Source organism: Stegostoma tigrinum, chromosome 10, assembly GCF_030684315.1.
Source record: "Stegostoma tigrinum isolate sSteTig4 chromosome 10, sSteTig4.hap1, whole genome shotgun sequence".
Taxonomy (NCBI): Eukaryota; Metazoa; Chordata; class Chondrichthyes; order Orectolobiformes; family Stegostomatidae; genus Stegostoma; species Stegostoma tigrinum.
The window spans coordinates 28,507,825-28,533,150 of record NC_081363.1 but is presented as its reverse complement, the minus strand read 5'-3'; the positions used below and the strand labels follow the sequence as shown (position 1 = coordinate 28,533,150).

Here is a 25,326-nt window from a genome sequence, read left to right as displayed (position 1 = left end):
ATTCCCTTACTACTCTCAGAGTAAAGAAACGACCTCTGACATCTGTCCTGTATCTTTCACCCCTCAATTTCAAGGTATGCCACCTCGTGCTTGCCGTCACCATCCAAGGAAAAAGGCTCTCCCTATCCACCCTATCTAACCCTCTGATTATTTTATATGTCTCAATTAAGTCACCTCTCAACCTTCTTCTCTAATGAAAACAGTCTCAAGTCCCTCAGCCTTTCCTCATAAGACCTTCCCTCCATACCAGGCAACATCCTAGTAAATCTCCTCTGCACCCTTTCCAAAGCTTCCACATCCTTCTTATAATGCGGTGAACAGAACTGTACGCAATACCCCAAGTGTGGCCGCAACAGAGTTTTGTACAGATTCACCATAACCTCTTGGTTCCGGAACTCGATCCCTCTATTAATAAAAGCTAAAACACTGTATGCCTTCTTAACAGCCCTGTCAACCTGGGTGGCAACTTTCAAGGATCTGTGTACATGGACACCGAGATCTCTCTGCTCATCTGCACTACTAAGAATCTTACCATTAGCCCTGTACTTTGCCTTCTGGTTACTCCCACCAAAGTGCATCACCTCACACTTGTCTGCATTAAACTCCATTTGCCACCTCTCAGCCCAGCTCTGCAGCTTATCTATGTCTCTCTGCAACCAACAGCATCCTTCGTCACTATCCACAACTCCACCGACCTTAGTGTCGTCTGCAAATTTACTAACCCATCCTTCTATGCCCTCATCCATGTCATTTATAAAAATGATAAATAGCAGTGGACCCAACACTGACCCTTGCGGTACACCACTAGTAACTGCTCTCCAGGATGAACATTTCCCATCAACTACCACCCTCTGTCTTCTTTCAGCAAGCCAATTTCCGATCCAAACTGCTATATCTCCCACAATTCCATTCCTCCACATTTTGTACAATAGCCTATTGTGGGGAACCTTATCGAACACCTTGCTGAAATCTATATACACCACATCAACCGGTTTATTCTCATCTACCTGTTTGGTCACCTTCTCAAAGAACTCAATAAGGTTTGTGAGGCATGACTTTCCCTTCACAAAACCGTGCTGACTATCCCTAATCAATTTATTCTTTTCTAGATGATTATAAATCCTATCCCTTATAACCTTTTCCAACACTTTACCAACAACTGAGGTAAGGCTCACTGGTCTATAATTACCAGGGTTGTCTCTACTCCCCTTCTTGAACAAGGGAACCACATTTGCTATCCTCCAGTCATATATTTCCAAGTCAGGATGGGGAATGACTTGGAGGGAACCTGAAGTTGGTGGTGTGCTATGTATCTGATATATCTGATGCTTTTGTTCTTCCGCACTCATCCAGGCTAGGCAGTATTCAATCACATTCTTGGATGGTGCCTTGTACATGCTGGACAGGCTTTGGGGAGTTAGGAGGTGAGGTACCTGTCGCAGTATTCCCAATCTCTGATGCACTCTTGTAGCCACTGTAATTATATGGCGAGACCACTTCAGTTTCTGATCAATGGCAACCCACAGGATGCTGTTAGTAAAGGATTCAGTGACAGTAATGCCATTGAATGTGTAGGGGCAATGGTTAGATTTTGTCTTACTGGAGAAGGGCATTGACTGGCATTTGTGTGGCATGTTGCTTGCCAGGGGGGACGGTGTATGATAATCAGCAGGAACCTTCCTTGCCCAGGTTTGACCTGATGCCACCGAACTATATGGTGTCCATAGTCAATGTTAAGAAACTCCCTCCCAACTGGATATCACTGTGCTGCCACTTCTGCTGAGTCTATCCTGTAGGTGGGACTGCAGGGACAGCTGACGATGGCACCTGGGACATTATCTGTAAGGTATGATTCTGTCAGTATACCTATGTCAAGATATAGCTAGACTAGGCTGTGAGACAGTTCCCTTAGTTTTGGCACTAGCCTCAGGAGGTTTTTTTTTTAATTCATTAATGGGATATGGGCATTGCTGGCTGGGCCAGCATTTATCGAGAAACAAAAACAAAGTTGCTGGAAAAGTTCAGCAGGTCTGGCAGCACCTGTGAAGGAAAAAACAGAATTAGCATTTCGGGTTTGGTGACCCTACCTCAGAACATTTATTGTCTGTCCCTAGGTGCCCTTGAGAAGTGGGTGGTGAGCTGCCTTCTTGAATCACTGAAATCCATGTGTTGAAGGTTGACCCACAAAGCCCTGAGGGAGGGAATTTCATGATTTTAATCCAGCACAAGTGAAAGAACAACAATATATTTTCAAGCCAGGATTGTGAGTGGCTTCAAGGGGGGTTTTCAGGCGGTGGCATTCCCATGTATCTGCTGCCCTTATCGTTCTAGATGGGAGAGGTCATGGGGTTTGCAAGGTGCTGTCTAAGGATCTTTGGTGAATGTCTGCAGTGCATCCTGTAGATGGTATACACTGCTGCTACTGAACGTCAATAGTGAACAGAATGGATGATTGTGATGCCAATCAACCAGGCTGCTTTGTCCTGAATGATGTCACACACCAGGGACCCGTGTTCGAATGAAGCCTTTGATGACAGTCTATATGCAGCTTGTACTTTCTTCCTCTGTCTGAGTGGGTTTCCTCTGGGTGCTCCAGTTTTCTCCCACAGTCGAAAGATGGCAGTTTAGGTAGATGGGCCATACAAACAAAAACTGCCCTGTAGTGCCCAGGGACACCACATGCACAGTGAAGTACAACTCAGGACTGCCAAAGCTCTAGCAAATGCACAGCTGAGCTTCAAAAATGGACCAGTGGCAGGGATCCCAGGGTATCCCAGCTTGATGAGAATTTCCACCTACAACAAATGGGAGAACAGACAAGCAGGGTGCCATAGGAGAACATAGATAATGCAGCAAGTTTGTAAAGATACCTCAAGAAAATATGCCGGGCTTTGCACAGAGAAACCCTCCACTAAACAAGGCAAAAATGCCATTTAACTGATGTCTAGTAAGATCAGTCTGTAAACTAATTTTGAGTAGATAAAACAAACTTGCACGTAGATTTTTATAGCCCTGCCTTCATAGGACATTATTTGCAGCAGAAAAAGATTTTGGTGAAATTTTGGTCAGAATTTTAGGCAATCATTAAATAAGGTGTTGTAACATTATCAGCATTATGACATGGTAATGTTCGAGTCCATTGGTGTATTCAAGACTAAGAGAAATGGCACTCAACAATAACATATTGTGGTAGATTTCAATCATTGGCAAGATACAGAATCTAAGTCCATACTTTGCCAAATTGTTCCACGTCCAGCAATACCTCTGGAATGTTATTACCCATTAATGGTTCATCACTGATTTGTTAAATGGAAAATACTGAAGGACGGTTTCCCTTCTTAAGCTCCTATGGTAAAGCATCTCTGCAGCAGTGCTACAATAATAGCACAATAGCAATACAAAGGCAAACAAAGAGACCTGTATCACTGAATTGAGAATCCCTCTAAGAAATAGTTTTGTTTTCACTGGTAGCACATATCATTTTGCTGGTGTCCTGCAGGCTTGCATCCAATTTCACCAACTGAAAATATCTCATGGATGACCTCATCAGCTTTCTTCCATTTAAGAAAAATACAGTCCAAGTCAAGCAGGTAAGCAGCACATCATTGAGTATGCTTGTGTAACCAAGTTACAAATAAACATTAAAACATTTCACTTACCTGCAGGTACTGCTTTTCTGCATTACTTCAGCACGATGGTATCCAGATAACTTGCAAAATCCATCATTACTGTACACTACTGGCCAATCTACAATCTGAGCATTTCCAAGTAAGAAGCTTGTCTCTATAAAATGTAAGCAAAGAATTACAAGTTAAAACTGCACAGTATGGTATCGTATGCCATTCAATAATGCATTTGTTGGACTAGATTTGGAAATACATGTAATGTAGATATTGATGTCCACATAATATAATTACTATTCATATAAGTAAAACAAAATCCACAACATCATCAGGTTAACTTATAATTTGACCAACACATTTTACTATTTAATATAGATCTACACTCTGCATAAATTCACTGCATCCAAAATATGTCTATTCAACATCATGTAAAGTGGAGTCAATACAGACAAGTCTTTTGCTAAACTGGCAGTAATATGAGTTAAAACAAATACTTGCTATATGGCTTCCCCTTCATGAACAATTTTCCAAGCACAGAAAAGAGTACTTAGTGTAATGTCTTACTGCAGCACTAAGAGGGACTTCCTCCTGGTATGCAAAACAGAGCACACTAAAATCTCTGCCACACAAATGGCATGTGACCCAGTCCTGATTAGCAGGAATATACTCTAGAATGTTTCAGAGCTAATGACAGCATCCTCCTTGAGAGCAGGATAGTTTGGTAACAACATGGTGTAAATTGGTCCTTGAAAAATTCAGAGATTTTGTCGAATCTTTGATATCACCTTAGCTATTATGCTTTCATTCAACAACTCACTGACAATACTTAAAAAGAACTAGCATTTACTTAGGATTGCTAACAATTTCAGGATACCCAAATGCCCTTTACAGCCAATAAAGTATTGGAGTGCAGTCATTGTGGTAATGTCAGAAATTCAGCAGCCAATCTGCAAGGTGTCAGAAAACAAAATGTGATGATGATCAGGTAAGTTGTTGTGATTCAGAGATAAATTTTGGTAAAAGATATTGCTCAAACTTTTCTATAGTACATTGAAACTGATCACAAATAGCACATTTGGAAATAATTGGCAATTTGGGCAATAATTAGCTGTAGGAGTGAATCTAACAACATCAGATATTCATTGAACTTTCCCTTGCCCATTCAACCTCGCTGATATCTTGCATCACAAGTTGCTAGAAGTGGGAGTTGAAAACACAGCAGCAACTGAATATCTGGGATGCGAGTGAACAGGGCAATCAACTGCGTGTACCTCCTTAACCAGACTAAAGGACTGTGAAATTCACTGTACCAGGACGAAGAAGGAACTGTAAATTAGTGCAGGTGAAACCAACAGCCAAGCAGGTACAGAAAGGAAGAGAGAAATTAGAACAGAAAGGAAAAGTTAGAAAAGTAAAATAAAGTTAACAGCTAAAAGGGGTTAGTTGACAATAATCAACAATTAGCACCTAATTGAAAGGATTTTTGATAGACAACACAGATTTAATTAACTACAAGTGGCTCCATAATAGCTCCTTGTATTACTTCTGGCCAGGTCTAATGAGAACTTAATTAATTGGTCAAATTTAGTTCATAGCCACTGAGCAGAGATGGCAGCTTTATGTCACCCAATGAATTTTAGCGGTGACAAACAGAAAAAAGCCATTTTCACAATGCCAACAGCAACTCCTGTATTTCTGCATTTAATTGCGTGAGTGCCTGCTGCTACTCAGGCCTTCGCTCAGAAATAACAGGGATCACTATTAACCCCACTTTGACCTTGACACCAATCTACAAACCACTGTTCAGCTGCACAACTGCCTGAGTTTTTACTCCCCAAGTTGACTGGCAGGAGTCAGGAATTCTCCTTGCAAGCTAAGACAACCTTAAGAAAAAGTCTTCTATGCAGTTGAGCCCACCACCCAAGAGCTCAGATTGGAGTTTGCCACAGTGACTGCCAAGTGGCAAGGTGGGTTCTTCAAAAGGCTCGCCTCCATTCTCTGAGGCACACTCTGGGAGTCCCAGTTGGTTTGGTAAATATTGCATCCTGTAGCCCTCTCCCCTCACAACCCTTCACCAATTCCTCATGCTTCACCCTATTCAATCCATGGCACCCATCCAACTCCAATGTCTCCACACGCCAACACACCCACTATCCTTTATCCTTACGCCCTGAGGAGGGAAGTCTGAAAGTACCAGAGAAAACTAGACAGAAATATAAAAATGGACAATAACAGCTTCTGTAGATAACTCTTAAAAATTTAAAAAGTGCAAAGTAAAGATTGGTCATACATAAAGACAGTATGGGGAATTACTAATGTAACAAATGTAGGGAGGTTATGCTTTGGTTATTCAGGGTATTGGTGAGACCACATTTGGAGCACTATGCACAGCACTGGTCTTAATTAAGTAAAGAATTGGAAAGTATTGGGAGCAGGCTTGTGAGGCTACTATCTAGAATGGATGGATCATCTTATGAAGAAACACTGGATAGCCTTGTATGAGCTGGAGTTTCAAAGAATAACAGTTGACTTGACTGAAGCATATAAAATCCTGAAAGACCTTCAGAGGGTTTATGTGAAGAATGTAGAAGGAAGGGTTAGTGTTTAAAAATAAGACGCTATTTAAATGACAATTAGGACTTTTTTTTCCTCAAAAAGAGGGTAGTGAATCTTTGAAAATTTCTTGTCAGGAAGCAGCTGTTTGAATATTTTTAAGGATAGATTTAAATATAGTGGATAAGCAAGGAGGTGAAAGGCTCTCAAAGATAGCCGGGAATGTTGAGTGATCAGTTTAACAATAATCTTAATGATTGAGGGAGAGGGTTCACAGGAGCAAATAGCCTACTTCTGCTCCCAAACTATATGATAGTATGTACATCTGTATGGCAGCTCACTCCACCATAAACTATCAGAAGCCATGTTGAGATTAAATAAAGTTCTAAATATCCATGATAGTCCTCACCATATTAAAACAAAACTCATTCATTAAAGCTCATTTAAATCATTTAAATACCCTAAATTTCTTCTCAAATTGATTAATCCACAGATTTCAGTAATAAATACAGACCTTTATGAGGTCTAAGATAGACCAACTAAAAGAAGGGGCATCCACAAATCCACACAAGGGACACCTTTGGCAACATCTCAATCTCATGTACTTCTCCAACAATGAGAAGATGCTAACCTGGTGGCCATCTTAGTGGAAAAACACGTGAGAAAATTGTGTGGGATTTTCCATTCCCTGTCCTCAAAGATTTTCATCTCCACTGTCAGGGCGTTAAGCACTAGTTTAGCAGAAAATAAGGAAAACATTGCAGGGAGGATTATGAGCCAATAATGCAACCTATCTGATTGTGCTTCCATTGGAATTGGGTATCATAGAAGAACATCAGAATTCCAGGCCTTTGGTAGCAAATTCAAATACTGCATTATAATCCCTCTCTTTCCATCATTTATTCTCAACAATTACTAACATCTCCACTTCCTCTGCACTGTTGCAAGAAGGAGCTAGATAGAAGTAAGAATCACTCCCCTCTCCCCCCTCACCAATTCTTATCATTCAGGCTGTGGAACTCTTCTGAGTTACTTTTGACGTCAAACTTCCACTGCGAAGCTCAAATATGACAGCACAAAAAGGTGCTTCCTATGCATCCATGGACTGACTCAAATGTAACTATTCCCAATACTGTCCCAAGCTGTCAAAGAATTCCTCCAATTCCTACATTACTGACCAGAATTGAAGCTAGTATCTAATAAATCTTTCGGACTTGTGTAAGCTTAATGACAACAGCATTATTTCTTCTGTGATCAGTCCTCAGTTTTAATAACATTCTTTCAGTTGAAAGAATAAGCAATAAATTAGTGGCACTGGTTATGACTGAATAATGTATAGATTGGCATGATGTCCTACAGAAAATAGACGATTTTGGTTTCAGCATTTATCTTCTTCTACTCCATAATTATTTCTAACATCCTCCCTGGAGAAATTTTACTTCACTGACTACTGGTCGACATTCCTCCAAGTTCAGAAAAGGCCACAGGATGCAGTGTATAGCTAGTGATGTAAGGCATGTGGTTTATATATTTAAATACAATTTATTTTGACACTAGTGGCATATGGGGTTTCTGTGCATCTGAAGAGGCTTAAGGATCAACTTTCAAGCATTTCAACAGCCCTGCTGTCTTATTTTAAACCGCAGCATTAGGGAAAGACTTCCTGAAGAACAATGGTGGTTTGTTTACTTTAGAAGAATTTACCAGTAAACAAAGAAACTAGTGTAGTGCATTAGGTTTTCAGATAGGAACATTTGGGATCTTTTTTGTGTTTAGGGTGTCACGGAAAGTTTGGGGGGGGAAAAAGCTGCAAAAGATGGCTTAGTTGAAGTTTAAGGCAGTTAGAAGTAATCTCTGCTGAAGCTAGACATGTAAAACTGTTTCTTCTGAGAAAGGGGCTAGCTTTAGGAGCATTCAGAAAAAGGTTAGCTCAGCATAAGGAGTTTACTTTAAAATTTTCAGACTAGATGTTTTTGTTTAAAAGTTTGAAAGAGTTATTTGAACCTGCAAAAAGTCTAAGCTCAGTTATATGAACCCTGCAGGAAAAGGATATCAGATTCTCAAAAATGGGCCATTGGAGCTACATTTAAAATAAGCCTTCTAGATGAGGAAGAGAAAGGAATTGTCTAGGCACTGTATAGGAAGGTTTTTTGGGATGATTGAGATTTTATTTAACCAGCGTTTCAAACTCTAAGTTTGCGTTATATGCAAGTAATTTTGTTTATTGTGTTTTAATTTTGATTCTTTTCCATGTAATAATTGTTTATTATTATTACTATATAATTATTACATTATTACCATATAATTGTTAAACCTGAATCTACAAGATTGTGTGTTTGTAGACCACCTCGTTAAACTAACAAAAAACAAATCAGATTTAAGTTCAAAATCTACTTGTTCCAGCAATAACATCAGCTGGGATCCTAAGAACTTCATCTGGATGTGCTACATTTCGATATGCAGCCCCATCCTGCCATCAGAATGTGGAAGTAAAAACTGATTTTCTTTATTTCTTCAGTTTGGGTCTATCAAACCACTCAAATGTTGATGTCAATGTCAGCTACACTGTCCAAAGTTAGACTGAAGGCAGATATTTTGCAAAGGCCCAGGAAACACAAAGAAAATTGTACTGTGCTGTAAAATGTTTAACATTTCTGCTATGTTCACAAAATATGGACTATTGTATTACCATCTGGTATCTTGTTGACATTGAAAGAGCTGTAATGTTTTCCTATATAACTCAAGTCATAAGTAACAGTGCAAAATGTATTTGAGAAATTACTGAGACATACTTTACACATGCAAACCATTCATTTTTTTTAAAAAGATCATCAGTGATCATGTCAAATAAATTTCTATCCTTCTACATATACTGTAACCATTGTAGCTCCACAGCCACAAACAAGAATGATGCAAGTTTTCCTTGTAAAAGGTAAGTCCATTAGAGATAGATTATAGCCATCATATCTTTTTCTTAAATCAGAAATCTATCTGGCATTGAACCTTTAGTGACAAATGGCTTCAACCACATTTCTAAAATGAAGAAACTTAAAATCTTTCCAACATCTACTTAAGGAAAAGAGAAGTAACAAATTTTTATCTAGAATTTTCTGGAGCGTACAACACTAAAATGTAGAAGGAATAATATACTACTAAGAGCCTTTATAAAATATTAAATATTCAACCATTAATTCTTGACTTCCTACTGGATGGCTACCGAATGATGGGCAGCAATTTGCCATACATCAATTCAGTCATATCATACTTCTGTTATAACGTGTCCTACTTACAGGACACAAGGCTTTAGCGTTTTGATGCATTTACAACTCTTTTATATTTTGTTTTACTTTTTAAATAATATTTCATTTCATTGTTTTCTTGTTGTCATCTACTGAGGTCAGTAAGTGAAATAAACAGGCATGCTGTTAATGAAAGGGTACAAAGGTGATTGTAATAGAAATTAACAAGACTAAGGGATTGCACTTGTAGATTTTTGGAGGTTTAGAATAGATTTGACAAAGTTGTAAATGACGCAAAGGTTAAGCACCATTCTATTGAAGGTATAGGTCTTGCGCTGAATGGGACAACAGCTGATGGCCTGAAAATGAAGACTGGGTATACATTTGATTAACACTTGAAATGTATTTAAAGAATATCAGTAATTTGAAAGAAAATATATAAATAAAACAAAACTGAGGATGCTGGAACAATACTAAATGAAAATCACCGATTTATGTGACACAAATCAAGCTTCCATGATCAAAAATGACTTTTCCGGAGTATAATATGGAAACAATCAGTTCTTTAAATAGGTACCTAAGCCTTTACATACCAATACCACTCCCCGTGAATATCACCATTCCTTTATCAAAGATTTATAGAACTACAAAATGCTTTAGATGTTGGATCTACCCTTGCAATAACTATTCTATCACCAAAACAGAACACAATTTAACAATTAATGATGCAGTCATTTCTGTATGATCAATAGATCACAAACAGTGAAAACTTTACCTGTCCCAGGCATGACATGGACAATGGCAAGAAGATTAATAGGCTTTTATAGGAATGAAAAAAGAAAATCTGAATCTAGGCACTGAGGAAATGTTTTGCGATATTCTCTTTGAACTCTAAATGGTGACTCCAGAATCTCACTACTGAGCAGCGATTTTACTTCCACATATTTGCAATTCATTATGAGCCCAACTCACTTTATTCTAAACAAAAACAAAGTTGCTGGAAAGCTCAGCAGGTCTGGCAGCATCTGTGAAGGAAAAAGCAAAGTTAACGTTACAGGTCCGGTGACCCTTCCTCAGAGCTCCTTCACAGATGCTTCCAGGCCTGCTGAGCTTTTCCAGCAACTTTGTTTTTGTTCTTGATTCACAGTATCCGTAGTTCTTTCGGTTTTCATCTTATTCTGACACCACTTCCAATTCTTATTTCCTTCACAAGAAACTCAACAGTGTAAGTTCCCACTACGTAAGTCAGAGTAGGTACGAGTTCTCAGCAAGAGTCATATTGGATTCTGTTTCTCTCTCATTGACGAGGTCAGATCTGTCGGGTTTCTCCAGCATTTTATGCGTTTGTTTCGAAGTACTGGGTCACTGCAACTTACCAATTACTTGTTCCGGCTTTAAACCAACTCAGTCTTCACCACAACGTCCCTGCATGCTCCATGGCGACCAGCCACCTCAATCTTTCACCATGAATGTCAGCATCAGCAATCCACCAACCTCACATCATCAACATTGCTATTCTCAGAACAATTCTCACAGACCGACTCTCTTCAGGACTTGACTTTGGAACCTGAAGGATATCTATGACTTGCCTGCTTCTGCTAGGTCACTTTGACTGCGGTGACATACATCTCACACGTCTGCACAGGTTACATCTTGTGACCCTGTGCTTTCTTTTCTAGTGCTCTCTCATTTCGAAGCTGACAGCCTCCTGGGCTTGCATTGTTTTTCAGTACACAGACTTCTCAGTACTAGCTTAGAGACTGCTAGTCCCTGTGGTTTACAATGTTGTTTACTGCACAGGCTATTCAGTGGTAAGTTATAGGCTGTCAGCTTGCATTGCTTTTTAGCACAGAGGAGTGGCAGGCAGCTTATCCCAGTGCGCAGCAGTGAATAGTCAAAGCTGGTGGATATGACGTTGTTGGCACTGTGCTATGTCAGACAATGTCACACCTACGGCACCTGCCAGGAGCTGACATGGCATACATACTGCTTGTGCCTCAAGCAAATGGTCATGTCTGAAAGTCAAAAGACAGCCGTCTTTAATGAGTGCAAATGAAACCACAGGCAGTCAGGGTGTATGGTCACATTCAGTCAGGGGTCTCACCCGATTGTAGTTCGGCGATTGGCTCCTGTCAGCCAGGTACTCCATCCCATCAGAGACCAGGGATCTGCGTCCTTGCAATCTTGGGATTGGGCCATGTTGCTCCTTCAAGTCAAAAGCAACAAGTCCAGGGATTATAGTTGAGGGAGTCAAAATGCTGTGGAGCTATCAGTCCAGGCACTTACGTAATCAGAAAAATATACATGGAAGTGTCACATGAACTTCAAAGACCTGAAATTCATTCCAGAGTCTGAAAGACAATACATCTGAGCTGCTACATTTACACATTGAAATGGAAGTATTTAAGGATGTGCGCTGTGATGTACAATGATGTCTTTTCTACTGAGGTGGGGTTTGATTATCATGTCGATGTACTGACAGAGTTCAGCTCTCCTATCGCAGTAAGAAAACTCTTGGTTGTGCAACATACATTTGGGTAGGTTGATATACCTCAGTTCCTCTTACAGAGACATTCAAAGAACAACACAGCAATGCATCACTAAACGGCTGAAGCCAGAGAGAACCTCACTGAAACCTAATAATAGGGTGAACGAGTTGGGTTTGAACTTCCTTTAATTGTTAAAGATTCTATTAGTTTTTGTCAAGCAGCCCGTTCTTAAAGCAAGGACAAGTGGATCAATTTATTTTTACAATCTTCTCCATTGCTGAAAAATTATCCACTTTCCATCTGATTGTACACCTGATATCTTCAGGTGATTCCATTTTAAAGTATGTGTTTAACGTGTTCTATTGACTGTTGAGGAAAAGCAGCAGTGTACGAACATCATACAGTCCTCAGGTTTTCTTTTAAACTTTCATTCATGGTGCCTCTGGCTAGGCCAGCATTTGTTACCCACTGGACATTTGCTGTGGATCTGGAATCACATGTAGGCCAGACCAAGTAAGTTTCCTTACCTGAAAATCCAGTTGGGTTTTTCCTGACAATCAGCAATGGTTTCATGGTCATCATTAGACTCTTAATTCTAGATTCCTTTTGAATTTCATGAATTTGAACTTCACCATCTGCTATGGTGAGATTCAAACCCAGGTCCCCAGAACATTTCCTGGGTTTCAAGATTAACAGTCTGGCAATTAAACCACGAGGCCAATGCCTCCCCTCACTTTTGAGGTTGCTAACAGTATATCTTATCAGATAGCTGTGAAGTCTCTCAGAACAGCCAGCAGGATGAGAGGAATCTCTTTTTGACTCTTGTACCATCGGTAGTCCTTCAGTGCTTCAGTCTATGCGATCTGCTAATTTGTCCTGAAATGCTCGAGCATAGGACAGCGGTGAATCTGTGAGAAGTGCTTTGTACAGCATCTTTTGGCAAGCTAACACACTATGAGGGAGAATGCCATATGAACTGCCCACAGTATATCTCTCAGTCTAAATATCATTCAGGCCCCACTGTATATCTCTCAGCCTGAATATCATTCAGATCCTGAGAGCTCTCCTAAGCCCTTTCTTCAGCTCCTTCCTGTCTAACTTGTTTCCCTCTAGAGCCTTTTCCAATCATTGTTTCCTAAGCCTTATATAAACCTTATATCCTTCTTCCTCTTAACCAGTCGTTCAACCTCTCTTGAGAACCAAGGCTCCCTCACTCGACAGCATCTTCCCTGTCTGCTAGGGACAAACATATCGAGCACACGCAGTATGCATTCCTTAAACAATCTTCACATTTCAATAGTGCTCTTCCCTGACAGCATCTGTTCCCATTTTATGTTACCAAGTTCTTGCCTAACGGAATTATAATTACCCTTCCCCCAATTATAAACCTTACCCTGCTGTACGTACCGGTCCTTTTCCATAGCTATTGTAAAAGTAACTGACTTATTATCACTACCACCAAAATGCTCTCCTACCAACTAGTCTGACACTTGGCCTGGATCATTGCCAAGCACCAAATCCAAAGTGGCCTCTCCTCATGTTGGTCTATCTACATAACATTACAATTACATTTCAGGCAAATTATTTTTGGGTGAATACCACCCAAGCAATTTTGTAGGGGTTCCAGTCTTGCAATGTACTATAACAGGAGAGCCTTAGACAATGGCCTTTCTCTGCTGTGTCTGTGCAGCATCTGCCCCAGGCTTTAGTGTTCCCATGCAGCAGGCACTACTGAACATTGAAAGATACAAGCCTGCAACACTAAGACTGCTCTGTGTCCTGGAAGGCCAGCAGGTTGTGGGCAAACTATAGAGTGTATTTCACCAAGTTGGTGTTCCTCCAGCAGCAGATGATGTTCATCTCGGTGTGTGCCCCTGAGTAGAGGTGTGTTAAGAGGCAACTTGGAATGAGTCAAAGCAAAAGCCACTGCATTTCTTTTTAGATCTACTTTGTAAAGATACTTTCAAGAAAGAGGTGAGCAATGATGTCTACCCCACTGCAGCCACCTCAAGGGCAGCATACAGAGGCAATGAGACCCTGGTTTGCGAGAAGGATCTAAACTTGAGGATATTTTTAGAAACAGCCAGGTTTTGCCTTGGTACTTGTTTGAAAGTGTGGTGTTGAGGCTTTCTGCCAAATGAATTGAACAATCTGCTCAGGGAATAATCTGAAAGGATCCACCATCTCCTTTTCTCACTAGTCACCCAGGAAGTTACATGCAGACCATTGCCTAATGGACATTTGGTTAAAAGGTATTTTCCCACAAAATTGTCTCCAGATACATCACTGTGCAACAGGGCCAGACCCAACCTTTGCAACATCAAATCAGACAGAACTCTAGCACATCCTGGCATTGGGACTGCATGTAGGCAGTCCCTGGGTAGTAAACAGATTCAATTCTTGTGTCCGTTCATGTGTCACTTTCAGTACACAAGTTAGAACACAATGCAGGACAATATACAATAGCTGTTTGTACGTACAAGAAATGTTCACATGTCGGATCTCTAAGAAAAACACCCATATTAGGGGCCTCATTCACAAATACCTGCATTCGTAAGTTGGATGCTTATAAATCAGTAAGTCATTATACTAAGGAAATTGGTGCAGATTTATGCAACAACACACAAAGTTGGCCATCAAGGTAAGGGTGAATTTGCTATGATTTTCCTCTTTGGGCACTGCATCTCTACAGATCATGGCAGGCCATTCATTGTACAAAAAACATTGCACAACACAGATGTGCTATTTTAAAACTGAATTAACCTTAAACCTACTCCTTTGTCTACCACACAGTGGGTTAAAAACAGAAATGTACTTGACAGTTTAAAAATAGATGATGACTTCGACTAAAGTACTTATTTTGACCCAAAGCTCAAAGTATTTTATAATATGATTATTGACTAATCATGTAAGATTGCATGATCATCATGGGCTCAGATCCACCAATTCAATCTAAGTTTTGCAATACTTAGTGTTTCAGAAGATTTCACACTGAAATCGTTCTACATTGCATTTGGCTTGATATCTAAATATTCTTGCTCTCCATTAATGAAACCTGTGAGCTCTTAATTTTACAATTTTGCTAAGGAAGGCTAAATTCATTTTCTGCCAATACATTATAAAAGTGCTGTCACTGAGAAACTAAAGTAGCTCATCTATCTCAGCAGATATCCCCCATTAATGTTCATTTTCATTCATAAATTTAAACAATTTCAAAATTGATGAGCAAAATGCTGTATAATCACTAAAAGTTCTCATTTTTTAAAACAATGAGAATACTAGAGGCTAATTAATGATTTCTCACAGCAAACAATAAAGGGTGTGAACATGGGAGTGAGTGGAAGGTACTGGGCATGCTGCCCTCCCAATTTATTTGCTTCCGAGGAAAATGGCTCACTACTGCACCATAACACCTTCTGGTTAAATTAGTCACTGAGTAATCCAGACATATGCATTATTAATCCACCACTGCAATTTAAGAAACTGAATTACTCTTTAAAAGTCTGGAATTTAGAAAAAGCGACTAACATTTAAAGTAGCTTTGTAACCGTCGAAAAACCCAAAAATGATTTACTAACATTCTTTAGGAAGGCAATATATCTGACTTCTTTTTGATTATTTTTAGATGTAATATTCATAACCGGTTTGGAGAAGATGCACCTTGCTAACAACACCCAACAATTCATTACTGAATGACAAATGTTAAAAATGCTGCTTTCTTTTTGACACTTAAGCTACTTCCAAATCTTAAGCTCACAATATATCCAGACTCTTCCAAAGACTTCATGGTCATTTTTTTTTGAGAATCTGCATTAAATTCAAGTCATAAGTCATTCCAAGCGGAACTAGAGAGAACTGAAACTACCTGCTTGAAAAAATACTTCACTTCTTTGCAAAAATGTGCAAATTATACATCAAACTGATGCCTGAGTCAAATCACCAATTTTAAGGCGATGCAAAATAGAATACGCCCTGCAATGATTCAAAATGGTACCGCAACTAGGCTAGATGTCTAATCAAAGATACATGAGACTTTTAGGAATCCTGAGAGTATGGGCATAACAGAAATAGAACTGTCATGTTCAATGCTTGCTTCATATGCTCACTTTCCTATTGTTAGAAAACTAGCACAAAACAGGCGCTGCACTTCAGCATCACTTTATTCATACAATCAATTGGGAACAGGGAATAAATTGTAAATCATAGAATCACAGAATCCCTGCAGTGTGAGAAGACGCCATTTAGCCCATTAAGTCTGCACCAATTCTCCGAACAGCATCCCACCCCGACCCAGCCCCTCACCTTATCCCCATAACCCCACAATTGTCATGGCTAATATTCCAAATCTGTACATCCCTGGACACCATGCAGCAATTTACCAGGGAGCCAATACACCTAGCCTGCACATCTTTGGATTTGGGAGCAACCAGTGGAAACTGGAAGAAACTGTGTCATTTAACATTTTGCATTTCTTCTGCATGGTGGCCCACTCATTAGCATTGCTGCCTCAAAGCGCCAGGGACCAAGGTTCAACTCCACTGTTAGGAAACAGTCTGGAGTTTGCACATTTTCCCTGTGTCTGTGTGGGTTTCCTCTGGGTGTTCCAGTTTCCTTCCACAGTCCAAGGATATGCAGGTTAGGTGGATCGGCCATGCTAAATTGCCTGTAGTGTCCAGGAGTGTGCAGTCTAGGTGGATTAGCCGTGGCAAAATAAGGATTACATGGATAGAGTAGGGTGGTGGGTCTGGGTGGGATGCTCTTTGGAGGGTCAGTGTGGACTCGATGGGCTGAATGGCCTGTTTTCACACTGTAGGGATTCTAATCTATGAAATTCTACATTGTGGTGAAATTTTGGAGACTTGTATACCTTTCTTCCATCATTCTAAGTACAGTAACTACTATCTATAAACTATCATCTTTGCATGCAATTGTTTCAAAACAAGGCCACCAAAACAACTAAATAGTTCACAACATAACTCACTGATGAAGGAGCAGTGCTTTGAAAGCTTGGGACTTCAAATAAACCTGTTGGACAATAACCTGGTATTGTGTGACTTCTGACCCATTCCACCCCAGTCCAACACCAGCACCTCCACATTGTGTATAAAGCTCACTGCTGCCACTGTGCTGCTGTGTGCTGGCAATGGAAGGAATGTACATTTGTAGATGATTACCAGTCAAATGAGTTCCTTTGTCCTTGGTGGTCTCAACCTCATGAATGTTTATGGTGCATGATATTTATGGATCAGTGTAATTTAAAAACCACTTTGTACGCTTAACCACCACCTTACACCTGTTAACCTAGCTCAGCAGTTAGCATTGCTGCCTAATAGCACCAGGGACCTGAGTTCAATTTCAGCCTTGGGTGATTGTCTATGCAGAGTTTACATGTTTGGGCAGCACGGTGGCTCAGTGGTTAGCATTGCTGACTCACAGCGCCAGGGACTCCGGTTCAATTCCACTCTCAGGTGAGTGTCTATGTGGAGTTTGCACGTTCTCCCCGTGTCTGTGTAGGTATTCTCTGGGTCCTCTGGTTTCTTCCCACAGTCCAAAGACGTGCATGTTAGGTAGATTGGCCATAATAAATTGCCTGTAGTGTTTAGGGATGTGTAGGTGGGTTACAGGGAAAGCGTAGTGGGTCTGGGTGGGGTGCTCTGAAGTTGGTGTGGATTTGTTGGGCCAAAAGGTCTGTTTCCACACTGTAGGGATTCTATATGCATGCAAATTGACAGAAAAATCTATCGAAATTAGTAACAATTTAAGCCATGAGATAACAAGGCGTAGAGCTGGATGAACAAAGCGGACCGAAGAGCAGGAAAGCTGATGTTTCGGGTCTGGACCCTTTTTCAGAAGATTCCCTGAAGAAGGGTCCAGACCAGAAACGTCAGCTTTCCTGCTCTTCTGATGCTGCTTGGCCAACTGTGTTCATCCAGCTCCACATCTTGTTATCTCAGATCCTCCAACATTGGCAGTTCCCACTATCTCTGAAACAATTTAAGCCATGTTGCTTTACATAAATATTGAACTAAAGAGTTTAGTAAATCTATTTTGAAGTAAAGATTCATTTGTTCACTTTACAAATTTTCATGTTGTAAAAAATTCTTAAAACATCACAGCATATGAAAGAATAAAATCCAATGGTACCATTCGGGTAGTGATGATAAAACAGTTCTGAAGAAGAGGCACGCTGAACTTAAAGCAAAAAGAAAATTGCAGGTGCAATAGATCTAAAACAAAAGTAGACATTACTGGTGAAACTCAGCAGATCTGGCAGCATCTGTGGAGAGAAATCAGAGTTCATGCATTGACTGAGTCAACCCCTTAACCATGTTAACTCTGCTTTCTAGCCACAGATGTTGTCAGACTTGCTGAGTTTTGCCAACAATTTCTGCCAGCTACGGGCATAGTCTGCAGACAGTCCAGGGGCTGCCCACAGTCAGTCAGTCACCTGCACAGACTAGGCATGGTCAGGAGATATGACTGACTGCAATCTGGGGTCAAGTCATCCACCAGTCAGGTCTGTCATGTCTAGGTTCTATTTGAAATGGGTCAGAGATCGGCGACAAATAGAGTCGTGGGATATCCCTATGTTGATCACTGGGAGGAGACACTGGGGGTCCTGAAGGAGCAAAGTGGAGTATACCTACCAAAAGCAGAGAATCAAGGCTTGTGATAAAAGCAGATGCATATGAGGAGAGGCAAACCTAACACTGGCATCTCAATGATGCAGAGATTACAGGAGTGGAGATAAAAGGAGGTGAATGCTGGTCAAGTATTCCATCACTTGTGAAACTTCCAAGAGTACTGTGCGACAAGGGGAACATCACTACAGTGCTTGTGATTGAGTATAACAATGTAAGCATGGCAATGAACTGGACTGAATTCAGCGACAGGTTTCATGGTTGGGGTGGGAAGGAGGTCAGAGCATAGCGCATACTCCCTTTTTGATGTCATGTGTTGATCACTCAGCTGGTGCAGTATCTTGACCATGTTGGTACAGATGCTATGATCAGAGCCATGGTGGAGCAGACTCTACGTCTGCTTAAGGCTCAGTCCTGCTACTCGGACGTTTAGGGGTCTCTCCAGGCAGAGTGTGCTGCATCATCCTGGATGCTGTGCTCTGCAATAATTGGAGGAGGATGAGAACACTAGGAAGAGGATGCCCTCTTTGTGTATCACAGAGCTCAGTTGAATCGGATGCTACGAGCCAGATAGAACCTGACTGACACCCCATTCTAACAGCTGCAACAGACCATGGACTGTAAAACAGCCATAGGTCACAATTTGTTTTGCATAGTGGGGAAAAACTTCAGCCTCTACTTTTTTCATTTGTGTTCATTTTTGCTGGCTACAAACAGAAGCTCATATCTGAAACTGTCTAATCACTTGCCTGTACGTGATGTTCCTCTGCTTGAAAATGACAAGACGCAGATCTGCAGTGAGTCATGGAGACAAAGCGGCAGTGATTTAGAGAGGGTGTTTGGACGAGAATTTTCTCAGGGCAGGAAACTGCGTGGCGTGAGTTTTATTGGTTATGAGTATGGCATCCTTTATGTTTGTGAGTAGCTGTCACAGAGTGATTGTTGGTTGTGGGCTACCCTGATACCTAGGAGTCTGAGTAGTCCTGTAGACAGCTACTGAAGAATGCCCATATCCACAACCAATAAAACTAACACAATATACAAAATTCCATGTAAGGACCGTGAAAAACATTACATTGGCCAAACCGGAAGAAAACTGACAATAAGGATACACGACCACCAAGATACATGACCAATTCTCACGAGTCTCAATATGATGAACAAAGAAGGGCACAATTTTAATTGGGACCGTATATCCATAACATCACAAACCAAATACAGACATGCCAGGGAATTCCTGGAAGCCTGGCAATCTAACCGGAAACCCATCAACAACACACTGAACTAGGCCCGCTATACAAATCACTGAAAAACAGAGCAGAAATTCATGCCACTCGCCCCAGCAAACCAAGGCATATAAATAACAAGCAGGAGAGAACAGCAACGCTTCACCGGAGACACACTGACGATGTTACCTAGTAGGGTAACCAAGTGTCTGTAATCAAACACACCAGCTCAGCGAGCAAGTCAACAAGCTCATTTCTGATGTAAGCTTACAGACCTAAAGGTTAAATTTGTTTCTCTCTCCACACGTGCCAGACTTTGTTTTCCGTGTTTACTTTTTACTTTTTTATTTCAGAGTTCCAGCATCAGTATTTCATTTTTGTACATTAATTATAATTTCTTCCATGATCTAAAATTGGCCACATACTATGAAGACAACTGAAGATAATGGACTCATTTCATAACTGAAAGGTCAAGTACAGCTGAAAAGAGATACATTTCGTTTAAAGATAGCAAGAACTGTGGATGCTGGAGTCAGAGACGATGCAGTGTGGAGCTGGAGGAACACAGCAAGCCAGGCAGCATCTGAGGATCAGGGAAGTTGACGTTTCCGGTTGGGACCCTTCCTCAGAAAATAAAAAGGGTTCCAACCCAAAGTGTCAACTTTCCTGCTCCTCTGATGCTGCCTGGCCTGCTGTGTTCCTCCAGCTCCACACTGTGTTGTCTCCACATTTAGTTTAAACTTTACAGTTCACACATAGTACCAAAGGGAATATAACATTCATACTTTATAAGAAGCAGGTATTAATTGGTTAGCCAGTATGATTGATAGAGGTATAGTCATAAGGATTGCACCAGTTAATGATGGTTAACAATTAACTGACAAACTTTATTTTAATCTTAACTAAGGCAGGTTGACCGCACAAAAGCCAAGTTGCTGGAAAAGCTCAACAGATTTGGCAGCATCTGGGAAGAAGAAAACAGAGTTAACATTTCAGGTCCGGTGACCTTTCCTCAAATTGACTGTATTTGGTCAAGACATTGCCTAAGAAGTGAATCTGAAAACAGATATCAGGTTGTAACAGGTGCAGTGTGTGTGCATGTTCTTTCTGTCAGCAAAATTGTTGGATACATTACTGTGGGTTTTACAGGCAGAGACTAATTGAGTACAGTTAATACCTTGGCTTGTTGCAGAGATTTGTTGTTTGAGTTGATCTGCCATCAGGATGTTCAGTCTACCACCTAGCATCACAATGGCACTGAAATTCATTAACGACATTACTCATTTGTGTGACAGGCAGAATGACTTTTTAGCTTGATGGCAGCGTATTGTTAATCACAATACCGAAGATAAAGTTATGTCCCTGTCCACTGCAGCTCAGCTTGCTCTCTTCCCTCTGAATTCACTGGTCTCCTATGCTTCTTTGCCTTTCCCTTCATATTTGTTAATGCCATCTCACATCCCTCGCTATTTCTACCGTCTCAACAAAGTCACCTACAATCACTTCCTTCTATCCATGATGAGTCACGTCTATATTTCTGCTTTCAAGCCCAATGCCTTCTGCATCAACACCTGAAAAAAACTCTCCCCTCAAATTCACTGATTGTCAGACAAACCAACTGTTCTACTGACATTCTTCAGGGAGGATAACTGCAGTTCATACCTGGGCGTGCCTGATGTGACACGAAACATATGAAAATGTAGTTGATTCTTAAATGGGCTCTGAAATGGCCAAGCAAGCTGCTCAGTTCAAGGGCCATTAGGAATGGGCAACAAATGCTGGCACAGCCAGCGACTCCTGTATCCCAAAAAGTGCTTAAAAAAAAGTAATTTCCAACTGGTCCATGGCTTCCTCACTTTCAACCTTTGGCCCTCCATTTCTGGTCATTCACACTACTGATCTGCTCATTTTCATCCTCACCTTCAAATATATTGCCCTTTTCCTCAATCCACCTCTTCTGCTCTCCACCATATTACCCTTGGTAAAGATGTCACCTGCATTCCATTAAGTCCAAGCATTAGGCATTTGAAGGTTCATGTTGCACTCAATTTAACTCCTCATCATGTGATGGTGGCTACCTTCCATTGTCAGTGTCTGAATTCTCAGGGGATCTTGTGGCACAGTGGTAGTGGCTCTACCTCTGAGCCAGGTGGCCTGGGTTCAAGTCTCACCTGCTCCAGTCCAAAACGTCATCCTCCCTGCTCCTCTGATGCCACTTGGCCTGCTGTGTTCATCCAGCTCTACACCTTGTTATCATAGAGGTATGTGGTAACATGTCTGAATGGGTTGATTAGAACTTATCTAAAATTTAAAGAATTTGTTGTCACCCTAAATGAGTAACACTCAACAGACATGCCCTTTCAATCACAATGAACAAAACTACTGAAACTTTAATAATAGATACATTACAGAAAGTCTGAACTTTAATTCTTATCAAAATTGAGGTAATGGGTGATGGAGCATAACACAGGAAGGAGAGCAATGACTGTTAGAAAAGTCTGAATTCCCAAAGGGTCTTGTGGCACAGCAGTATTGTTCCTACCTCTGGGCCAAGACATCCGGGTACATCCCATCGGCTCCAGAGGTGTGCAATAACTTCTCAACAGAATGATTAGAAAATATAAAAATATTTGAATTCTCGCCTTAAAAAGGTTCCTCTGTCTGATTCTTTACAGAATAAGATGGAGGTGGTGGAACAATGGTTACATCAGTAGACTGTAGAAGGTTTATGGAACCTTAGTAAAGTCGCATTTGGAATATTGTGTTCGATTCTGGTCACCACACTACTGTGGTGGCTTTGGAGAGGGTACAGAAAAGATTTACCAGGATATCGCCCGGTAAGAAGGGCATTAGCTATGAGGAGAGGTTAGGAAACTTGGGTCGTTCTCACTGAAACAATGGAGGTTGAGTGCGAACTGATAGAGGTCTGCAAGATTATGAAGGGCATGGACAGAGTGGACAGTCAGAAGCTTTTTCCCCAGGGTGGAAGAGTCAGTAACAAGGGACCATAGGTTTAAAGTGCAAGGGGCAAGATTTAAAGATGATGTATGAGGCAATTTTTTGTTTTTTTACACAGAGGGTGGTGGGTGCCTGGAAAGCAGATACTGTAGTAACTCTTAAAGGGCATCTTGACAAATACATGAATAGGATGGGAATAGACGGATACAGTCCCTGGAAGGATAGGGGGTTTTAGTTGTGACCAGCAGCATATCAGTGCAGGCTTGGAGGGCCGAAGGGCCTGTTCCTGTGCTGTAATTTTCTTTGTTCTTTGCTCTTAGTAATTCAGAGGCTCACGCTAATATTCTGGGAACATGAATTTGATTCCCACTTTAGCCAATAATGAAATGTAAATGAATTAAAGAAAATTCTGGAATTAAAAGCAGCCTAATGATAACCATGTAATCACTGTCAATTATTTGAAAAATCTGCTGGTTCACCGACATCATTTGGGGAAGTATATCTGCTGTCCTTACCTGGTCTGGTCTGTGGCTCCATAAACACAGCAATGTGTTTGACTTTTAAGTGCTCGCTGGAAAGTAAGTGCTGGCCTAGCCAACAAAATCCAGGTCCCATCAGCAAGTGTTTAAAAAAAAAACAGAGATAGCACAAAAGAATTCCCTTGGTGCTCGTCAGTGAGGATCATCTCTCTCACTCACTGGTGCAATAGGCTGTACAGGGCCCACACCATCTTGAAGATAATCATATAATTGGTGTAATATCAAGAATCTATATTTTAATTCAAATGCTCTATCCCGCAGATGATTCCACACTCAAGCTATGCACACACAAACACAAACTTGTGCCTATTCTACACATATTTTAACACAGATCTGCCCTTCCTTCCTATCTATTCATGTACTCTGTCAATTACAAAGATAATCAGCTGATGTGGCTCATTTATCCCTTCCCTTCTCAAATAAGTACTTTTTTTTAAACAAGGCACAAAAAAATACTTTGATGCCTTTCTCGTGTGATGCTATGACCCAGAGACCAATTTCAGGCTTCCTTTTTTGAGGCAATCAGAGCTCTCTCACCATAAACTCACATTCAACTGGAAGATCTTGGGCTAATTCATCCAACAAAACATCATAAACATGGCAAAGATCATTTAAATACATGTGAATATTTGTAATATGTTTTATAGTATAATAAAAAGTGAAACAGAAGGGGAAGATTTAAAAGAGACCTAAGGGGCACATTTTTCATGCAGAGAGCAGTGTGTGTATGGAATGAGCTGTCCGAGGAAGTGGTGGAGGTTTGTACAATTATAACATTTAAAAGGCATCTGGATGGGTACATGAATAACAAGGGTTCAGATGGATATGGGCCAAGTGCTGGCAAATGGGACTAGACTTATTAAGGATACCTGGTCAGCATGGCCGAGTTGGACCCAAGGGTCTGTTTCGTCGCTGTACATCTCTGTGACTCTATGACTCTAATTACTTTGCCTTAGTTTTAACCAGGTAGATTAACAAGATGATTGATGAACTGGTCAAACCTGGGACAAAATCTCAAATCATTGCATTAAGAAACTAGGCAAGAGAGTACAAAGTGGATATTTTATATATATCAAAATTTAATAAAACAAGCATATTATCACAGGACTACTGGACAGATGTTATTTCAATGTTACAAACAAAATAGATTCATGCAGTTCTGAAAGAAGTATGGTAACCCAACACAGTGCATCGGATCGTTGAAAGATCTATCCAATTCGCTCTTACCTGATAACCTTGTAAGTCTCCTCTTTCAAGTATTTACCCAACTCTATTTTGAATGATGTTATTGATGCTGCTTATATTGCCCTGCAAGGTGTGCATTCAAGCTAAACGCTGCATATCACTTTCCCCCACATGTTGCTTCTTGTCTGGTCAATTACCTTAAACCTGAATTGTCTGATTACAACCACTGGAAACAGTAACGGCTTGTTTACTGTTTAAATCCCCTTCATGATTCTGGAGATGTCTATCAAACCTCCCAACCTTCTCTACTCTCAGAAGAACTCCATTTCCTGGGTCTCTCCACACATCTGAAGTCTCTCACCCCAGTGCCATTATAGTAGATCTTCTTTGCAATGTCTTTTTTTGTGTGACATCCTTCCAAATGTGGTACTTTGAAATGGACACAACATCCTTATCCAGTTGAGTGAGTTCTAAGTGTTAAGGGCAACTTGCTTCCTTTAAAAGTTTGCATCTTTATTTATGAAACCAAAGATTATTTTTAATAGCCTGCTCACTTTTCCCTTCCACTTTCAGAAGACTCAGATGCAGCCACCCCCGATCTTTTAGGTTCTACAAATCCTTCAAAATTTGCACCATTTGGTTTATATTATTCCTCCGCATTATTCTAAGCAAAATGAATTCCTCCACATTTTGCTGCATTAATTTTCATTTGCCATTTGTCTGCCCATTTCACTAGCCCATGTGCCCCTCAAGTCTGTTAGTATCTTCCTCACTATTTACTTTGTTTGAGTTTTCAGCCATTTGTAAACATCAATTTTCTGCAATGTATATTCTAATAAATATGCAAAAAATATATATAAACACACAAAAAAG

At 40.5% G+C, this 25,326-nt stretch overlaps 1 protein-coding gene across 4 annotated transcripts in view; it reads right to left on the bottom strand.

Annotated features, from left to right (window-relative positions):
* kcnh5b (potassium voltage-gated channel, subfamily H (eag-related), member 5b) overlaps positions 1-25,326 on the bottom strand; it is a 288,070-nt gene that overhangs the window by 246,589 nt on the left and 16,155 nt on the right. For 3 of the 4 annotated variants that reach the window (XR_007248323.2, XM_048538289.2, XM_048538290.2), the window contains exon 2: positions 3,660-3,783. Coding sequence is in view for 2 of the 4 variants with exons in the window: in XM_048538289.2 (XP_048394246.1) it covers positions 3,660-3,783 (124 nt within the window). In the remaining 2 variants the exon portion in view is untranslated. Of the gene's footprint in view, positions 1-2,087; positions 2,192-3,659; positions 3,784-25,326 lie in introns of those variants that run through there. The other variant, XM_059649072.1, reaches the window with a different exon arrangement.